The 15789-nt window shown below is 42.3% G+C and overlaps 1 protein-coding gene across 2 annotated transcripts in view; it reads left to right on the forward strand.

Moving 5' to 3' along the window:
- Positions 1–15789, forward strand: part of LOC101530346 (cytochrome P450 2C18-like) — a 60189-nt gene that overhangs the window by 38154 nt on the left and 6246 nt on the right. The window contains exons 1-7 of one of the 2 annotated variants that reach the window (XM_004580051.2): positions 4184–4393; positions 5704–5866; positions 6059–6208; positions 7830–7990; positions 12093–12269; positions 13341–13482; positions 14349–14536. In XM_004580051.2, coding sequence (XP_004580108.2) covers positions 4226–4393; positions 5704–5866; positions 6059–6208; positions 7830–7990; positions 12093–12269; positions 13341–13482; positions 14349–14536 — 1149 coding nt within the window. In that variant the 5' untranslated portion in view covers positions 4184–4225. Of the gene's footprint in view, positions 1–4183; positions 4394–5703; positions 5867–6058; positions 6209–7829; positions 7991–12092; positions 12270–13340; positions 13483–14348; positions 14537–15789 lie in introns of those variants that run through there. The other variant, XM_058671985.1, reaches the window with a different exon arrangement.

The raw sequence follows: 15789 nt of genomic DNA on the forward strand, positions 1-15789 counted from the left end.
TACTTTTTTTTTTTAAAATGAAAGAACACCTTAGCTGTCAGCATCTACCTAGGCTGCCTTGTACCTAGACAAGTGTTCAGTGCTGGGAGAAAAGCAAGTAATAGCTAGTGGGAACCAACCCTGGCCTGGGTGATGCCAAATTTGTGTGCCAGCATAGGTGACTATTCTATTGTTTTTTCTTGAAGATAGGTAGGGATGGGTGTGGTGTGATGGCTCAGTGGCTGGATCCTAGGCTTGCATGTGTCAGGATCCTATATGGGTGCCAGTTTGTGTCCTGGCAGCCCTGCTTCCCATCCAGCTCCCTGGTTGTGGCCTGGGAAGGCAGTAGAGAATGGCCTAAAACCTTAGGACCCTGCACCCATGTGGGAGACCCAGAAGAGGCTCCTGAGTTCAGATCAGCTCAGCTCTGGTTGATCATGGGGAGTGAATCAGCAGATCAAAGATTTTTCTCTTTGTATCCTTTTCTCTGCAAATCTGCATTTCAAATGAAACAAAATCTTAAAAAAAAAAAAAAAGGATACATGGTGAAGGCAGGACTTGACAGGTTGGGAGATGACGCCCTGACTCCTAGGTGGTGAGGCAGGGCTGCCCAGGGAAGGGAGTCTGGAGATGTATTTGAGTGGGAGCAGCTGAGGGCATGTTTGACTGGGGAGGAATAAGTTTTGGGGTCTTCCATGGAGCAGGTCTCTGCACTCACATGTAGGATGAGGCAGCTGAGATGAAGTGGTTTAGAGAGGGGGAAACTGGAGGCTATGTCTTGGTCAGCCAATACACCCTCCCATGTTGGAGATCTGTGCCACACGAGCGGGCATTGTCTGCCGATCAGTGGCACATGCAAAAGCTGGGACTGAGGGGCATGCTTGACTTGGCTAGGACGCACTACCTGCTGTGAGTGTCAGAGCAAGGAAGGGATAGACCACATTAGGCTGGGCTGCAGCACCCACCAGAATGCAAGACAATTGGATCTGGGGACAGATCCTTTTTTTAAAAAGATTTATTTTATTTTTATTGGAAAGTCAGATACACAGAGAGGAAGAGAGAAAGAGAGGAAGATTTTTCCATCCGTTGATTCACTCCCCAAGTGGCTGCAATGGCTGGAGCTGGGCTGATCTGAAGCCAGTATCCCAGAGCCTCTTCTGGGTCTCCCATGCAGGAGCAGGATGCCAAGGCTTTGGGCTATCCTTGACTGCTTTCCCAGGCTACAAGCAGGGAGTTGGATGGGAAGCAGGGCTGTTGAGATTAGAACCGGCATCCATATGGAATCCTGGGATGTTCAAGGCGAAGACTTTAGTCATTAGGCTACTGCGCTGGACCCTGGAGGCAGATTCTGTAGAAGACTTGTGGGTTTGACTCCGGGGGAACTGCAGCACTTGCCAGTTTATTTGCAGACCTGGGGGTGGTGACAGGTTAAGACAGCCCGGACTGTGGAACTCACCTGACACTTGCAGGAGCTGGGGCTTGTAAGAGTCCATGCTGGACCAGCCTGCAGCACTTGCTAGCACATGCAAAGGTCAGGACTGAGGACAGATCATGCCAAGCAGGGCTGTAACACCTGCCAGCATGTGTGAGATCTGGGACTGGGAGCAGAACTAGTAGGGGAGCACAGAGCTGGGGCTGGGAGTAGGTCAGGCCAGGCAAAGCTGCAGCACTTGTTAGCATTTTTGTGGGTGAGGGCTGGGGGTAGGCTGGGCTGACTGGGCTGGGACAGGTCACAGTACCCACTGGCATACACAAGAATCAGAACAGGGTGTAGTCTGCACGTGGCTGGGCCAGACTGCAACACACACCAGCAAGAGCTGAGACTGTGTGAGCCATGCCAGGCTGAGTTGAAGTACCCAGGAGCACGTGTGAGGTCTGGGGTTGTGAATGGGCCTGTTATGTGAACTCTGGGAACTCCCCTGCTAGGCTGTACCTTCCACTGTTGGATGCAAGAGCAAGGGCTGTGGGCAGACTGGGCTGGGCAAGGCTGCAGCATCCATCGGCATGTATATGGGCTGGGGTTGGGGGCAAGCCAGATTGGCTTAGGCCCCAGTACCCACTGAAACTCCAAGAGCCAGAATGGATATGGGACAGGCTGGAATAGGTCATGGCACATGATGGTTCACATGAGACAGGTCTGGGGGTGGACCAGGCGGAACTAGGTTGTAGCACCCACTAGCAGGAGCCAAAATAGGTGTGAGCCAGTTGGACTAGGCTGCAGTACCAATCAGTAAGTTTCAGGTCTTGGGCCAGGCCTCTTAGACTGGCAGCAGTAATTGCTGCCACATGTGAAATCTGGGGTTTGGAGCAGGCCAAGCCAGGCTGGGCTGGGCACCTATTGGCATATGTGTGAGACAGGTCTGATGGCAGGCTGAGCTGAATCAGTGCACAGCACACACTGGCATGAGCAAGAGCCAGGATGAAGTGCAGGACAGGCCAGGTTGGACCACCACACCTGCCAGTTCATATGAGGGCTGGGGGTGGGCCAGGTTGCTGCTCCTGCCAGTGAGGCTGGGTCTGGGGGTGAGTTGGGCTGAGCTAAGTTGCAGCACCCATGGGTGTCCAACAGAGCCAGGTGGGATTTGGGATGGACAGGGCTGGGTCACAGCACATGCCTCTAAAAATATTAGACAAGCATAGTCATTATTTTATTTTGTTTTATTTTTTTATGTGTGAAGTTTTGATTTTTATTGTTTAAAAAATACTTCAAGTAATAGTCATTATTTTTAAGCCTATCTTGTTATGCCTGGCATGTGTAACAAGGTATTGTATTTTACTTGTGTGTAGGCTAAGTTCATATTTTTATGACCTTAGATGGATAGCAGAGATAAATATCTATTTTTTAAATATTTATTTATTTATTTATTTATCTTTTTGTACTGGAAAGTCTTATATACAGAGAGGAGGAAAGAGAGGAAGATCTTCATCTGCTGATCCACTCCCCAAGTGGCTGCAACGGCTGGAACCAAGCCAATCTGAAGCCAGGAGCTTCCTCTGGATCTCCCACATGGGCTCAGGGTACTAAAACTTTGGGCCATCCTCTACTGCTTTCCCTAGGCTTCAAGCAGGTTGGGGAAGCAGGGTCACTGGACATGAACCAGTGCCCCTATGGGATCCCTGCTCGTGCAAGGTGAGAACTTTAGTCACTAGGCTACCATGCTAGACCCTAAATACAATCTTGATTGACTAGAAAAATCAGGAACAAAAGTATGCTAACAATTCTGAAGATATCTGTGCTTTTATTTTGCCCCCAAAATCTAATTTTTAATGATTCATGTGAACATTAATATTTATGTCGTTGAATTGTTTTAATTTATGTGTCATTCATAATCTTTAGTTCAACAAAACAACACCTTAAGTAAGTTTTACAATGTAAACACAACATTTAGCACATACGTACATATAACAAATATCATGAGAGAAAAAGTAAGAATTTCTTGTACAAGTTGGCTTTAATTTTTTTACCTTTGTTTTTAACTAAAAATTTCTCTGTAATCCCATAAGTTTACATGGTAGTAGTATATCTTGCCTATTCACAGAATTGTTCTTCCCCTTTTCTTTTTGAATCACTTGTAACAATTTGATTTGTTGCTGTTGGCATCTCTAAGTTTTAGTAAAAATCATGCAAAGTTTAAAGTGTCATGTATCAACATTTCAGGAGGAACTTACATGTGGAAGAAATGTTGCTTGAGCATTCAGGTTGCAAACAACTCATTCCAGCAAAGAGTTTGGAATTATTACATGTCAAAAAAAAGCTGTCTTAATTTTAAAAATGGTATGCCAAAATGTTTTCAAGGCTTTAATTTTGAAGGAATGTTCCTAGTGTTTCAGAAAGCATTATAGGATAAATATTATCTTATGTACAAGGGACTGGAAAAAACCTCACATTGTTCTTCAAGTCGTAAATTCCCAACTGGTCATCAATCTAAGAAATCAGAATGTGGAACAATTTTTTTTGATGGAATGGTTTACTTCGTTGGTTTTCAGTTTTAGCTGTAAGTGGGAAAACAGTTGTCGAGTTCCTGGACCCACCCTAGCTAGGCAGGCTAGAGTTTCCAGGGTGTGGCAATGGGCAGAGCCACAGTAAGAAACACACTATTTCAACCTTTTCAGTGGACCAAAGTCCACTGTGATGGACTTTACAGTCAATACAGCTTATTGCTTAGCTTATTGGGCAAAAGGACACAGAAGTGGCAGGGAGTATTATAAACATCTGGGATTGCAAGCTTGGTGAGAGAAGGCTTCCATGGATCTAGTTGTGCTGCTGGTGCTCTGTCTCTCCCTCTTGCTTCTCTTTTCACTCTGGAAGCAGAGTCATGGGGGAGAGAAGCTGCCTCCTGGCCCCACTCCTTTCCCAATCATTGGAAATATCCTACAGTTAGATATTAAGGACGTCGGCAAATCATTAACCCATGTAAGTATGCATTATTTTCTTCCTATTGGTTGCAAAAGGTGAGTTATTAAGTTCTATTTTATGATAAGATACATTGCTGTGGGTGAATAATTTAAAAATATGTACTTAAAAATACTCCCTGGGGATTAATATTTTTGATGGGTCACTATCAGAAACAGTGGGATACATTGAAACATTTGAGAGGGGGGCAGTGTTGTGGCGCAGTGTGGCAAACTGTTGTTTGTGATGGTGGTATTTCACATCAGGGTGCCTCTCCAAGTCCCTGCTATTTTCAATTAGAATGCTTTTCTCTGTTACTCTGCTTTTCAAATAAGTAAATAAAACCTAAAAATCAATGCATTTTGCCAGTAGAGAAATAATTTAAGTTGTAAGGTAGAGTTAAAAAATGCTACTTTTTTTTTTGTTTGTTTCACAGTTGTTTTCTACAACAACAACAACAACAACAAAAAAGCCTGAAAAATAGGTGGTAATGGAGAGGCTTGTGATTAGAGGCTTTAGTTAGAAAGTCATCTACTAATGCATACAGCATTATGGTTTTTTCAGATAAGTAAGAGGATCGAACTATCAGGAAGCAAATTCGGGATGAAGTCAAGGAAATATGGTTCTATAATAAAAACAAGTGAATGAAACCAAGAGTGGCTGAAGGTCTGCTGGGTGGTACTGGTGTACTCTGAGGCCTGCAAAATGTTGCTGTTCGTTGCCTGTGAACGTACAGTCTGGCTGAGTCTGTCCTTTGTTGGTAACTCCATGTCTTTCTCATGGTGCCATTCTGCACTGGCAATAGCAGCTGTTTTTCAGTTGGGCTGGGCTTTTGGGCTTTTAAACACATAGATTTCTAGTATTAATCTCAAACCACTGGCTGTGCTCACCAATGGGAATTTGTTCTGAAGCACTGTCCTATAGTAGACAGATGTAGGTAGAAACCTGAGCATTAAGAATAATAAATTCTTCAGGCATTACAGGTTAACAAGGCGGGGTTTAATTTTGGGTCTATATTTTTTGGGAAAAAGGATTTTGAAATGTTTTTAATTCAGTTTCTGTATCTATAAAACAGCAATAAGGCTCACTCAATGTGTTAATTACTTGTAATAATCTATATACTAATTTCCCCTATCATTTCTGGGTATTGGAATTCACTCTGTTTATGGGAGTCTTAGCAAACATCATTATGTTAGATGTAACAGAGAAACATTTGTCTTTGAGAGCATAGCAAATCAATATGATGGGACGTCATTCTAAATCATCTAAACATGCATAGACCAAAGGGAAATTTCTTTTACTAACATTTGATTTGTCTTTTCTGTTTCAAGCTTTCAAAAATCTATGGCCCTGTGTTCACCGTATATTTGGGCAGGAAGCCCACTGTGGTGATGCACGGTTATGAAGCAGTGAAGGAAGCACTGGTTGAGTTTGGAGATGAGTTTTCTGGAAGAACCAATTTCCCACTGACTGCGAGACTTAATCAAGCATCTGGTCAGTGTGTATGTGTATATGCATAAGTGTATGTGTGTGTGTCAATGTGTGTGGTAATGGGTTTGGTGACATTGAAGACCAAACACCAGAATGGTTCCGCCTGCAAAACTGGAACAATTCACGAGGCTTCTGTTGCTAGCTTATTCTTTCTTGCCTGGAGTTCTCCTTAGTTCCCACTTCTCTTTATATCAGGAGTCGTTTTCAGCAATGGAAGGAAATGGAAGGAGATGCGGCGTTTCTCACTCATGACCCTGCGGAATTTTGGGATGGGGAAGAGGAGCATAGAGGAGCGAGTTCAGGAGGAGGCCCGCTGCCTTGTGGAGGAGCTGAGGAAAACCAATGGTGGGTGATATATGTTCTTAGGAGACTTCTCTCATTTCAAGTGATGGCCCTGGACACATTATAAAGATAGCAAGACCTTCTATTCTGGGCCCTGGTTGTCAACTCCCTAGAGGAGCAGGAGCATTCTGAAGCAGAGAACTGTTCGGCTGCCCACTTACAGCAAGAACTCTTTGAAAGTATTCCAATTATTCAATCCTATAATTACTGAACTTGCCACTCAGTCACTCCCCAAATGGCAGCCATGACTAGCTAGGTCAGCTGAAGCCCAGAGTTTAAAATGCCGTCTGGGTTTCCTATGTTGGTGGAGGGGCCCAAGGACCTGGGAAATCCTCTGCTGCTTTCCCAGATGTGTTAGCATGGAGCTGGATTGGAAGTGGAACATCTAGGAGTCAAACCAGTACTCACATGAGAGGCTGGAGCTGTAAACGATGGCTTCACCCACTGCACCCCAATGCTAACCCTAACTGCCATCATCTGACGTCCTGATGACTAACCATATGTGATATAAACAAAATCTCAGGTGCACTTCAAAGCAATTGGTTTGGGGTTAGGCCTTTTATATTTACTCCTCTTTCTGTAAGCTCGAAAGTGTATGTTATATGAGATTGATTTTAAGTTTGAATTCCAGAGTGCCCTGACTTTTGTTTAAAGATTTATTTATTAAGTCAGATATACAGAGAGGAGGACAGAAAGAAAGATCTTCCATCGCTTGATTCACTTCCCACATGGCCACAATGGCTGGAGTGGTGCCGAGCCAAAGCCAGGAGCCCGGAGCCTCTTCCTGCATGAAGGTGCAGGGTCCCAAGGCTTTGGACCGTCCTCGACTGCTTTCCCAGGCCACAAGCAAGGAGCTGGATGGGAAGTGGGGCCACCAGGACTAGAACCAGCGCCCATATGGGCTCCTGGTGTATGCAAGGCAAGGGCTTTAGCTGCTAGACTATCATGCCGGAGTGCCCTGATTTTTAATAATATCTTCTAAAGGAAGTAACAGGAAGGACTGAAATGAGGTTTCCACAATAAGCGCGCACACACACACACACACACACACTCTTGCGTCTTACATTACTATATCCAAATTGTTTCTTACCTTCCAGGTAAAGTAGAAGTTTTTTTTAAAGCTTAATGCCATGATCTGTTTTAATTGAAAAGGGGCCTGTTTAGAGCAATTACTAGACAGGATGCCTCTTTTTAAATTACTTATCAGTGTTTTGTAATACTTTGGTTCATTGTCTTCAATTAGATCTGTGATAAAATTTGGTGTTTCATTTAAAATAAAACACATTGATCATGTGATTGCAATTTGACTTACATGTTGCTTACCACTGAGCGAGTCAAAACAGAAAAATGAAAAGCAGTATTTTGCTTTTATTTCTTTTTGGATAAAATTACAGAGTTGGCTTAAATGATGATCAAATTAAAAAATTCATAATAGCACGGGTTTTGTTGATGGCTGACTGGAGTTATGATCTATAACTTATAAAAACACAGGTTTAAGATGTTGATAAGGTAATGTCTGTAGATACTGTTTTAGATCATCCTAAAATTACCTGTATTTGTTAGTTCAAAAGCCCAAACGTGTGCATGTGTATTTTAACAGTATTTAAAAATGTTTTCCCTTCAGCCTCACCGTGTGACCCCACCTTTATCCTGGGTGCTGCTCCCTGCAATGTGATCTGCTCCGTGATTTTCCAGAACCGTTTTGATTACAAAGATGCAGATTTTCTTAACTTGATGAGAAAATTCAATGAAAACTTCAAAATTCTGAATTCCCCCTGGTTGCAGGTGAGATCAGTTCCTCTCTGACAAATAATTCCTCTTCTCATCAATGAGCACAGAACTGTACATTGCTTCCAGCCTCTCTACCCTTCACATATTCTCTTCACTTAAAATGTTTTTCTTTCCTCATTTCTTTTTTTCTCCCTGCTTCCCTCCTTCTCTCCCCTCCACCCTCCCTTGCTCTTTCTTTTTCTTTTCTTTTCTTTTCTTTTCTTTCTTTCTTTCTTCCTTTCTTTCTTTCCTTCCTTCCTTCCTCTTTCTTTCTCTCTCTCTCTCTTTCTCTCTTTCTCTCTTTCTTTCCTTTCTTTTTATAGGCTCTGCTTCCCCCAGTTTTCCAGTTTATTTCGGTCTCACATTTACCTATTTATTTTGTGAGTGATATACATATTTTTATTTTGTGTCTGAATTCTGCCTTTTATTTGCTTTTGCTCAGTTAGTTTGACAGAGATTACCTTGAAGGTGAAAGCCAAGAAAGAGAGAGGGAGAGAGAGAGAGAGAGAGAGATGTTTTCCCTAGAGCCTCAGGCCTGAGCACTCCCCATATCAATTTTCGCTTGTTGCTTGTGTTGAATCTAGACGATAGCTGAGGGTGAAAGCTTATTGTCTTCTCAGGTCCTTTTTTAGCTTGTGGCCTGTTCATGGGATATTCATGGTTTTCTAACTACCTCAGTATTTTCTCCCTGACTTTTCCCTCTGAATCTTAGTGCTCTATTGTTTACCTCAATTGCTACTGTTTGCCTAAGGTTGACTGTTGGTTGTTCATGATTCAGGAGAAATACCTGCTTCTTTCTATCCTGAGTGTTTTGGATTAAATAAAACAAAGACAACTGCTTTACATCACTCCTTCAGGTGGTCTTCAGACAGACACAGAGAAACATCTCTTGCTCTGAAATCAAGGTCCTGTACTAGGCACAGGGCCGTACTTGCCAAAACCACTGCCAAGACAAGGAGAGGGTGGGACAAGGGCAAGTAAAATGTTACACAGCTTTTCTATCAGGTTCAAGTTACCTTTTCTTTTTTTTTTTTTTTAATTTTATTTTAAATTCATTAATTGCATTGTATTATGTGACACAGTTTCATAGGTACTGGGATTCTCCCCACCCCTCCCCAAACCCTCCCACCATGGTGGATTCCTCCACCTTGTTGCATAACCACAGTTCAAGTTCAGTTGAGATTCCCCCATTGCAAGCATATACCAAACATAGAGTCCAGCATCTTATTGTCTAGTCAAGTTCAACGGCTTCTTAGGTATACCCTCTCTGGTCTGAAGACAGAGCCAGCAGAGTATCATCCCAGTCAATTGAAAGCTCCAACATACCATCAGCAAAAATTTACATCATTATGGAATTAATTGACATAGTAATGAGTAACCAATATGGTAAAAGTAAATGCGATTTCTTATCCACCTTCTGTGACCACCTCATTGACATTGCAATTTTGGTTTATACACAACATATAACATTCATAACATAACTTGTTATACATAACATCATATCAAATTAAGGCAAACATGTGGTATTTAACCTTTTGTGATTGGCTCATTTCCCTTAGCATTATGGTTTCCAGTTTGGCCCATTTGGCCACAAAGAACTGCATTTTGTTTTTTTTAATAGCTGAGTAGTATTCCATGGAGTAGATGAACCATAGCTTTCTTATCCAATCCTCTGTTGATGGGCATTTTGGCTGCTTCCATGTTTTTGCAATTACTGATTGTGCTGCTATGAACATAGGAGTGCATGTTGGTTTCTCATAAAACAAGTGTTCTGGATATATTCCTAGGAGTGCTATTGCTGGGTCATACGGTATGTTGTATTTGAGTTGTTTGAATGTTCTCCATACTGATTTCCATAGAGGCTGTACCAGCCTGCAGCCCCACCAGCAGTGGAGTAGGGTTCCCTTTTCCCCGCAACCTCGCCAACAAGTGTTGTTGGTGCTTTTATTCATGTGGGCCAGTCTTACTGGCGTTAGGTGGTACCTCATTGATGTTTTAATTTGGATTTCCCTTATTGCCAGGGAACTTGAGCATTTTTTCATATGTTTATTTGCCATTTGGGTTTGTTCCTTTGTGAAGTGTTTGCCCATTTCCCGTGCCCATTTCTTGAGTGGCTTGTTTGTTTTGACATTTTGGTTGTTTTGTAGCTCTTTGTATATTCTGGAGATCAGCCCTCTATCACCTAAGTCGTGTGCGAAGATCTTCTCCCATTCTGTGGGTTGCCTTTTTACTTTGTTGATTGTTTCCTTTGCTGTGCAGAAGCTTCTTAGTTTGAACAGGAAGTTAGCAGGGGGAATCACAGTCCCAGACCTCTGGACATACTATAGGGCAGTGGTTATCAAAACAGCCTGGTACTGGCAAAAAAATAGAGAAGAAGATCAATGGAGCAGAATAGAAACACCAGATGGGAACCCACACAAATACAGCCAAATAATCTTTGACAAAAAGACAAACGACAACCCAGGCAAATGGGAAGGTCTGTTCAATAAATGCTGTTGGGACAACTGGTTGATAGCCTGCAGAAACAAAAAGATAGACCCACATCTCTCACCATATACTAAGATCAAATCCAAATGGATAAAAGATTTAAACCTACATCCAGAAACCTTCAAACTTTTGGAAGAAAATGTTGGAAACACACTGGAACACTTAGGGGTAGGCCCTCACTTCCTAAAAAAGACTCCAAATGCAGTAGAAATCAAGACCAAAATAAACAAGTGGTACCTTTTCTTTTATTTAGGTTTCTCCTTCTGTTGCTGTAGACCTTTGACTGTAGTGTAGAATTATGTTAAAGTTGATTCTGGCAGGATTTGCTTTTGGATTTTCAACATTTTTGTGGAGACACAAGATATTTGAGCTGAGATGGAGCAGTGGTTTTCTTACCAATCCTGAAAACCCAGCTTCCAGACAGTACTTGGTTATTGCCAAAAAGCATGTCTGTGATCCTCAGTGACAATTTCAGGTCCTTACAGAAAAATTTCTCTTATCCTCATGCTTGTTCATCAATTAGAACTTGGGGAACTTTTCATCATGTTGCTTGGCATAAATACCCTGAGTTGGGATGCCAGAGAGGGAGATGTTTGCACACACACTTCCAGGAAGTTCTGAATAGAGTCTGTTTGATGAATCATTGCAAATGGTAGCTGACAAGGTAATAACCATGATTAGCTGACAAAACTATTTGACCTGAGCTGTGTGAATCGTCAGCAAACATCCCAATTTCAGCTTGTGTTGCACTGACACGTTCTGTACCCTGCCTAAAAAATAAAAGACAAATTTCATGTGTTCTCTCTGATTTAAGATGACCTTCATGCAAAATACAAGATCAATAGATACGTAGGTAAACATTCATGTACAAATAGCCATCTAGAGGACCTGTGTAATAGAGATGATCATATCGAGGTGTGAAGACACAACGCAGTACAGTAGGATGTTGGACTTTCTGCCATCATCTATACATTTCACTGCAGGAACTGCAGCCTAGTCAGAACAACCTCTGATAATCCCAAATATGCCCACACCCAGCTCTGGTTCCTGTGCTTGCCAGTATGTGCAACAGACTGGTACAGCCTGCCCCCGTGTCCCATTCAGTTCTTGTACATGTCAGTGGGCACTGAAGCCTCGCTCAACCCAACACACTCCACTTCCCAGCCCACTCTCATCGGTGTACAGGCTGCTAAGCTGGGTTTCATGGTGTCTTTGTGCCACGCCCAATCACATGGAGTGACTCATGCTAGAAATAGGAGTGGCTCTGTGAGCATTATCAGGTTGCCTCACCCTCCTTACCTTCTGTTATAATCATGGACCGTGACAGAGATTCCTGCATTTCTGCATTTCTGGATTGTAGCAATGAGTTAATACAATGAAAGCATCAATGTAAAGATGCTTTTCTTCTATAAAAATGATGCATGGGGACGTTGTCGTCATCTTTCATCATGAGGTCTGTGTTTGCTCCCGTGTGTCTGTCAGTGCAGAGGATGACCATGTGAGCAATCCAGTGCTCTCTCTCAAGGTGGAGATCTTATTTCCCTTAGTTTTAAAGCATATGTTGTTATGTTCTGTGTGTGTCCTCAATACATATTTTTAATTCAATACATTTGTTTTTTTTTCTTTTAAGATTTGCAATACTTTCCCTATTCTCTTCGATTATTTCCCAGGAAGTCATAATACAGTCGTTAAAAACTTTGCTGAAATAACAGATTATATTTTGGAGAAAATAAAGGAACACCAACAGACCCTGGATGCAGATAATCCCCGGGATTTCATTGATTGTTTCATTATCAAAATGAAACAGGTAAAATGTTATTTGTTTGCCTGCACTGTGGGGTCACTGCTGATCTGTGACTATTGGGGATGTTTCAGTGGTCAGATCCGAAATGCTCTAAGGTCTCCAAGATTGTGGTTATCAGTGGCTAATTTCTTAATACTATTTAAAAAATATAGATATCCAATGCTCAGTAGGTACCACCAGACATTAAAGATAGAAGGTAGGCTCTAGAGATGTAGCAGAAAATGTAGTGATGTTAGACATGTGTTCTGGTTCCTTCTGTCTTCACAGTGGATCTGAGAATGGGTGTTTTTGTCTTCAACTTTCTGTCCACTTTGCCAAGGAGAGAATTTATGGCAAAAACCTGGACTACTATTTTGACTACTCCCTCTGGCCACAGGGAGATAAGTGCTTGTTGTGGGCACATATCTCTGTTTCCTGTGATCTTTGGAGTTTCAGGGATGGGAATATCTGTAAACTTGTAGAAATAGATGGTTGAAAACTTGGTGAGAAGCACATAACTGGTACTCAGTGCATGGACTAAGCTCCATTTGGGATGAATCGGTACAGCTGCAGTTACCATTGAGGCAACAAAGGAGAAGGCTTGCAAATGTGAAGTTCCTGTTAGGATTCTAGAAGGTTGCTGTTCATAAACCCAGTGAATGTTCTGATGCAGGCTAGTTGGAAACTCACCTGTCAGCAGTGATAGAATATGCTAGCAAGGACCTTTTAGGCAGAAATATGGACCGTTGAAGGTTATCTGCCCCTCTGCTCTATCCCTGGGGATGAAGCCACTAGATATGTTTGCATGCCTCTTAAAATTGTCACTTTATTCTGTGATGTAGAAACTTGGATATGCCCAGTTTCCTAGAGTTGGTGAATTAAGAGCCAAACTATGGTACATGGTCTTCTGTGTGTAGTCTAAACCTTTCTTTCCTTAGGAATAGGATGAGTCTTCGGCATTTATTCTGGATTGCATGCCACAATGCACGGGATGGATGTCCATGTCTGAGTTTACCATTGTTTTTCTCATTTGGTGTGGAAAATTCTCCACTGGCAATGTGTAGGACTGTGTTTATATATATATGTAATCTTTAGGAAGAGAACAACGAGCAGTCTGAATTTACTACTGAAAGCTTGATTGGCTGTGTAACTGATCTGTTTGTGGCTGGGACTGAGACGACGAGCACCACTCTGAGATTCGGGCTCCTCCTCCTACTGACCAATCCAGGCGTGGCAGGTAAGTTTACAATGAATGGCTGAAGCCAATATCAGGTGGCACAGCAAGTTTCATTACTGAAATTCCTGTACCCCAGATGTAGTTTCTTGAAGGAATCATATGAAGAAGGCATAAAATTGAGACAAGTATGCCCAATAGGAGAGAAGGACTGAGAACAGTGAAGCTAACACAAGCAGCAGGAAAAGGCATAAAGCTCTGGATGGTGACAAATTGTGGGGAGCAGTTTGCAGCAGGCGAAGAATCTTGAATTGGTTTGAGTTTAGAGTTATTGTTTTGAAGAACAGAGTGCTTCGAGTGGCAAGTCTATTCGCCTGGGGCTTCTTTCATATGACAATGCTAATGTTGGGTTAGAGAAGACTAGTATTTTATTTATTGAGGTGTAGTGAATACAACATTAAGCATTTTAAAAAAGATTTTGTTTCTTTTTATTGGAAAGGCAGAGTTAAGAAAGAGCAAGAAAGAGAGAGACAGGAAGTTTTCCAACCGCTGATTCACTGGCTAATGGCAGCAATGGCCAGATCTGGGCTGATCCAAAGGCAGTAGCCGGGAGTATCTTCAGGTCTCCAGTATGGATGCAGGGGCTCATGGACCTGGGCCATCCGCTGCTGTTTTCTCAGACCATAAGCATGGAGTTGGTTTGGAAGTGGAACAGCTAGCCATGCATAAGTTTTCATAGTACAAAGTGTGCATGAATTCTTTGACGTTCCTCACCTGTGTGTATAACACAGAAATTCTGTCACTCTAGGTGTACTGTGACCTTATACAACTGTTGGGATTCCTTTACTTTGCTTCTCTTAGCCCTCACCTGCTAAGAGAAATGTGCCATATTTCTCCTAACCCCAGGTTCCTTACTTGTGTTTTGCCAGCTACAATGCAGCAGGAGATTGAGCGTGTAATAGGCAGAGAGAGGATCCCCAGCATGCAGGACAGGAGCCGCATGCCCTACACGGACGCTGTCATGCATGAGATCCAGAGATATGTGAACCTCATCCCCAACAATGTGCCCCGTGCAGCAACCTGCAACATTAAATTCAGAAACTACTTCATCCCTAAGGTAAGCTTATTTCCCCCACACTGCATGTCTGTATTCCTGAACTTGCTAGTCAATATGCTTCTAATCCTCTGTTTGCACAAGGTGGGAGAGTGTAAAACTCTTACTGCTGCATTGTGATGACCTCTCGGCTGTTTTCAGTGTCTGGCATGATGACCTGGGGCAATAGCCTAGCGTCAAAAGTCCTTACCTTGCATATGCCAGGATCCCATATGAGTGCCGGTCCATGTCCCAGCTGCTCTACTTCCCATCCAGCTCCTTGCTTGTGGCCTGGGAAAACAGTCAAGGATAGCCTGAGCCTTGAGACCCTGTACCTGCCTGGGAGACCTGGAGGAAATTCCTGGTTCCCGGCTTCGAATTGGCTTTGCTCTCTGTCTCTCCTTCTTTCTGTATATCTGTACATCTACCGTTCCAATAAAAACAAATAAATGTTTAAAAAACGCGGCATGATGTGTCCTGATTGCTGGCATCTCCTAATTTTTTATGCAAAAATGGTTTTTACTACTTTCATAAACTTACATTTTCAAACAAGTGTTAAATCTACCAATTTGTTGACCATCCAACATTCCTTTGAGATCTCTATCAAGGTGGCAGCAAATGAAGCTATAGATCAAGTTGAAAAGAATTGGCATTAAAAAGGATGCATTTACTTATTTGAAAGGCAGAGTTACGGAGACAGGCAGACATACAGATAGAAAGATAAAGATAGAGAAAGAAAAAAACCATCCACTGGTTCACTTCTAACATGGCTGCAATGACTTGGCTGAGCTGGACTGAAGCCAGGAGCCTGGGACTCCACTGGGGTGTCCCATGTGAGTGGCAGGGGTCCAAGTACTTGCCCATCTTCCACTACTGGAACTTGAACTGGTGTTCATATGGAATGCTGTGTCATAGGTGTTGTGTTTACCCGTTGTATCACAATACTGGCCTCAATAACTGATATCTTGACAGGTTGAATCTTTATGTTTGGGGATGTAAGCATGTCACAATTTGTTTTGGTTTCATTTTTTTTTCTTTATTTTCAATGTGGTGGCTTGTGAATCTTTTTTTTTTTAATGAATGATGGCTTGAGTTGATTATAAATATTTGTGCTCATAATGCATTTTTAGTTTATTTTTAGTACTGAGAATATAATCCACATTATTCTTTGATAGTTTGTTATCTAGCAATCTTGCTATATTCATTTATCATTGCTAATAATTCACAGATTCACGTGTAATCTCTTTGTGCAGAATTCTAATACCCGATTTAATATT

The sequence above is a fragment of the Ochotona princeps genome, chromosome 13 (genome assembly GCF_030435755.1).
Source record: "Ochotona princeps isolate mOchPri1 chromosome 13, mOchPri1.hap1, whole genome shotgun sequence".
Classification (NCBI taxonomy): Eukaryota; Metazoa; Chordata; class Mammalia; order Lagomorpha; family Ochotonidae; genus Ochotona; species Ochotona princeps.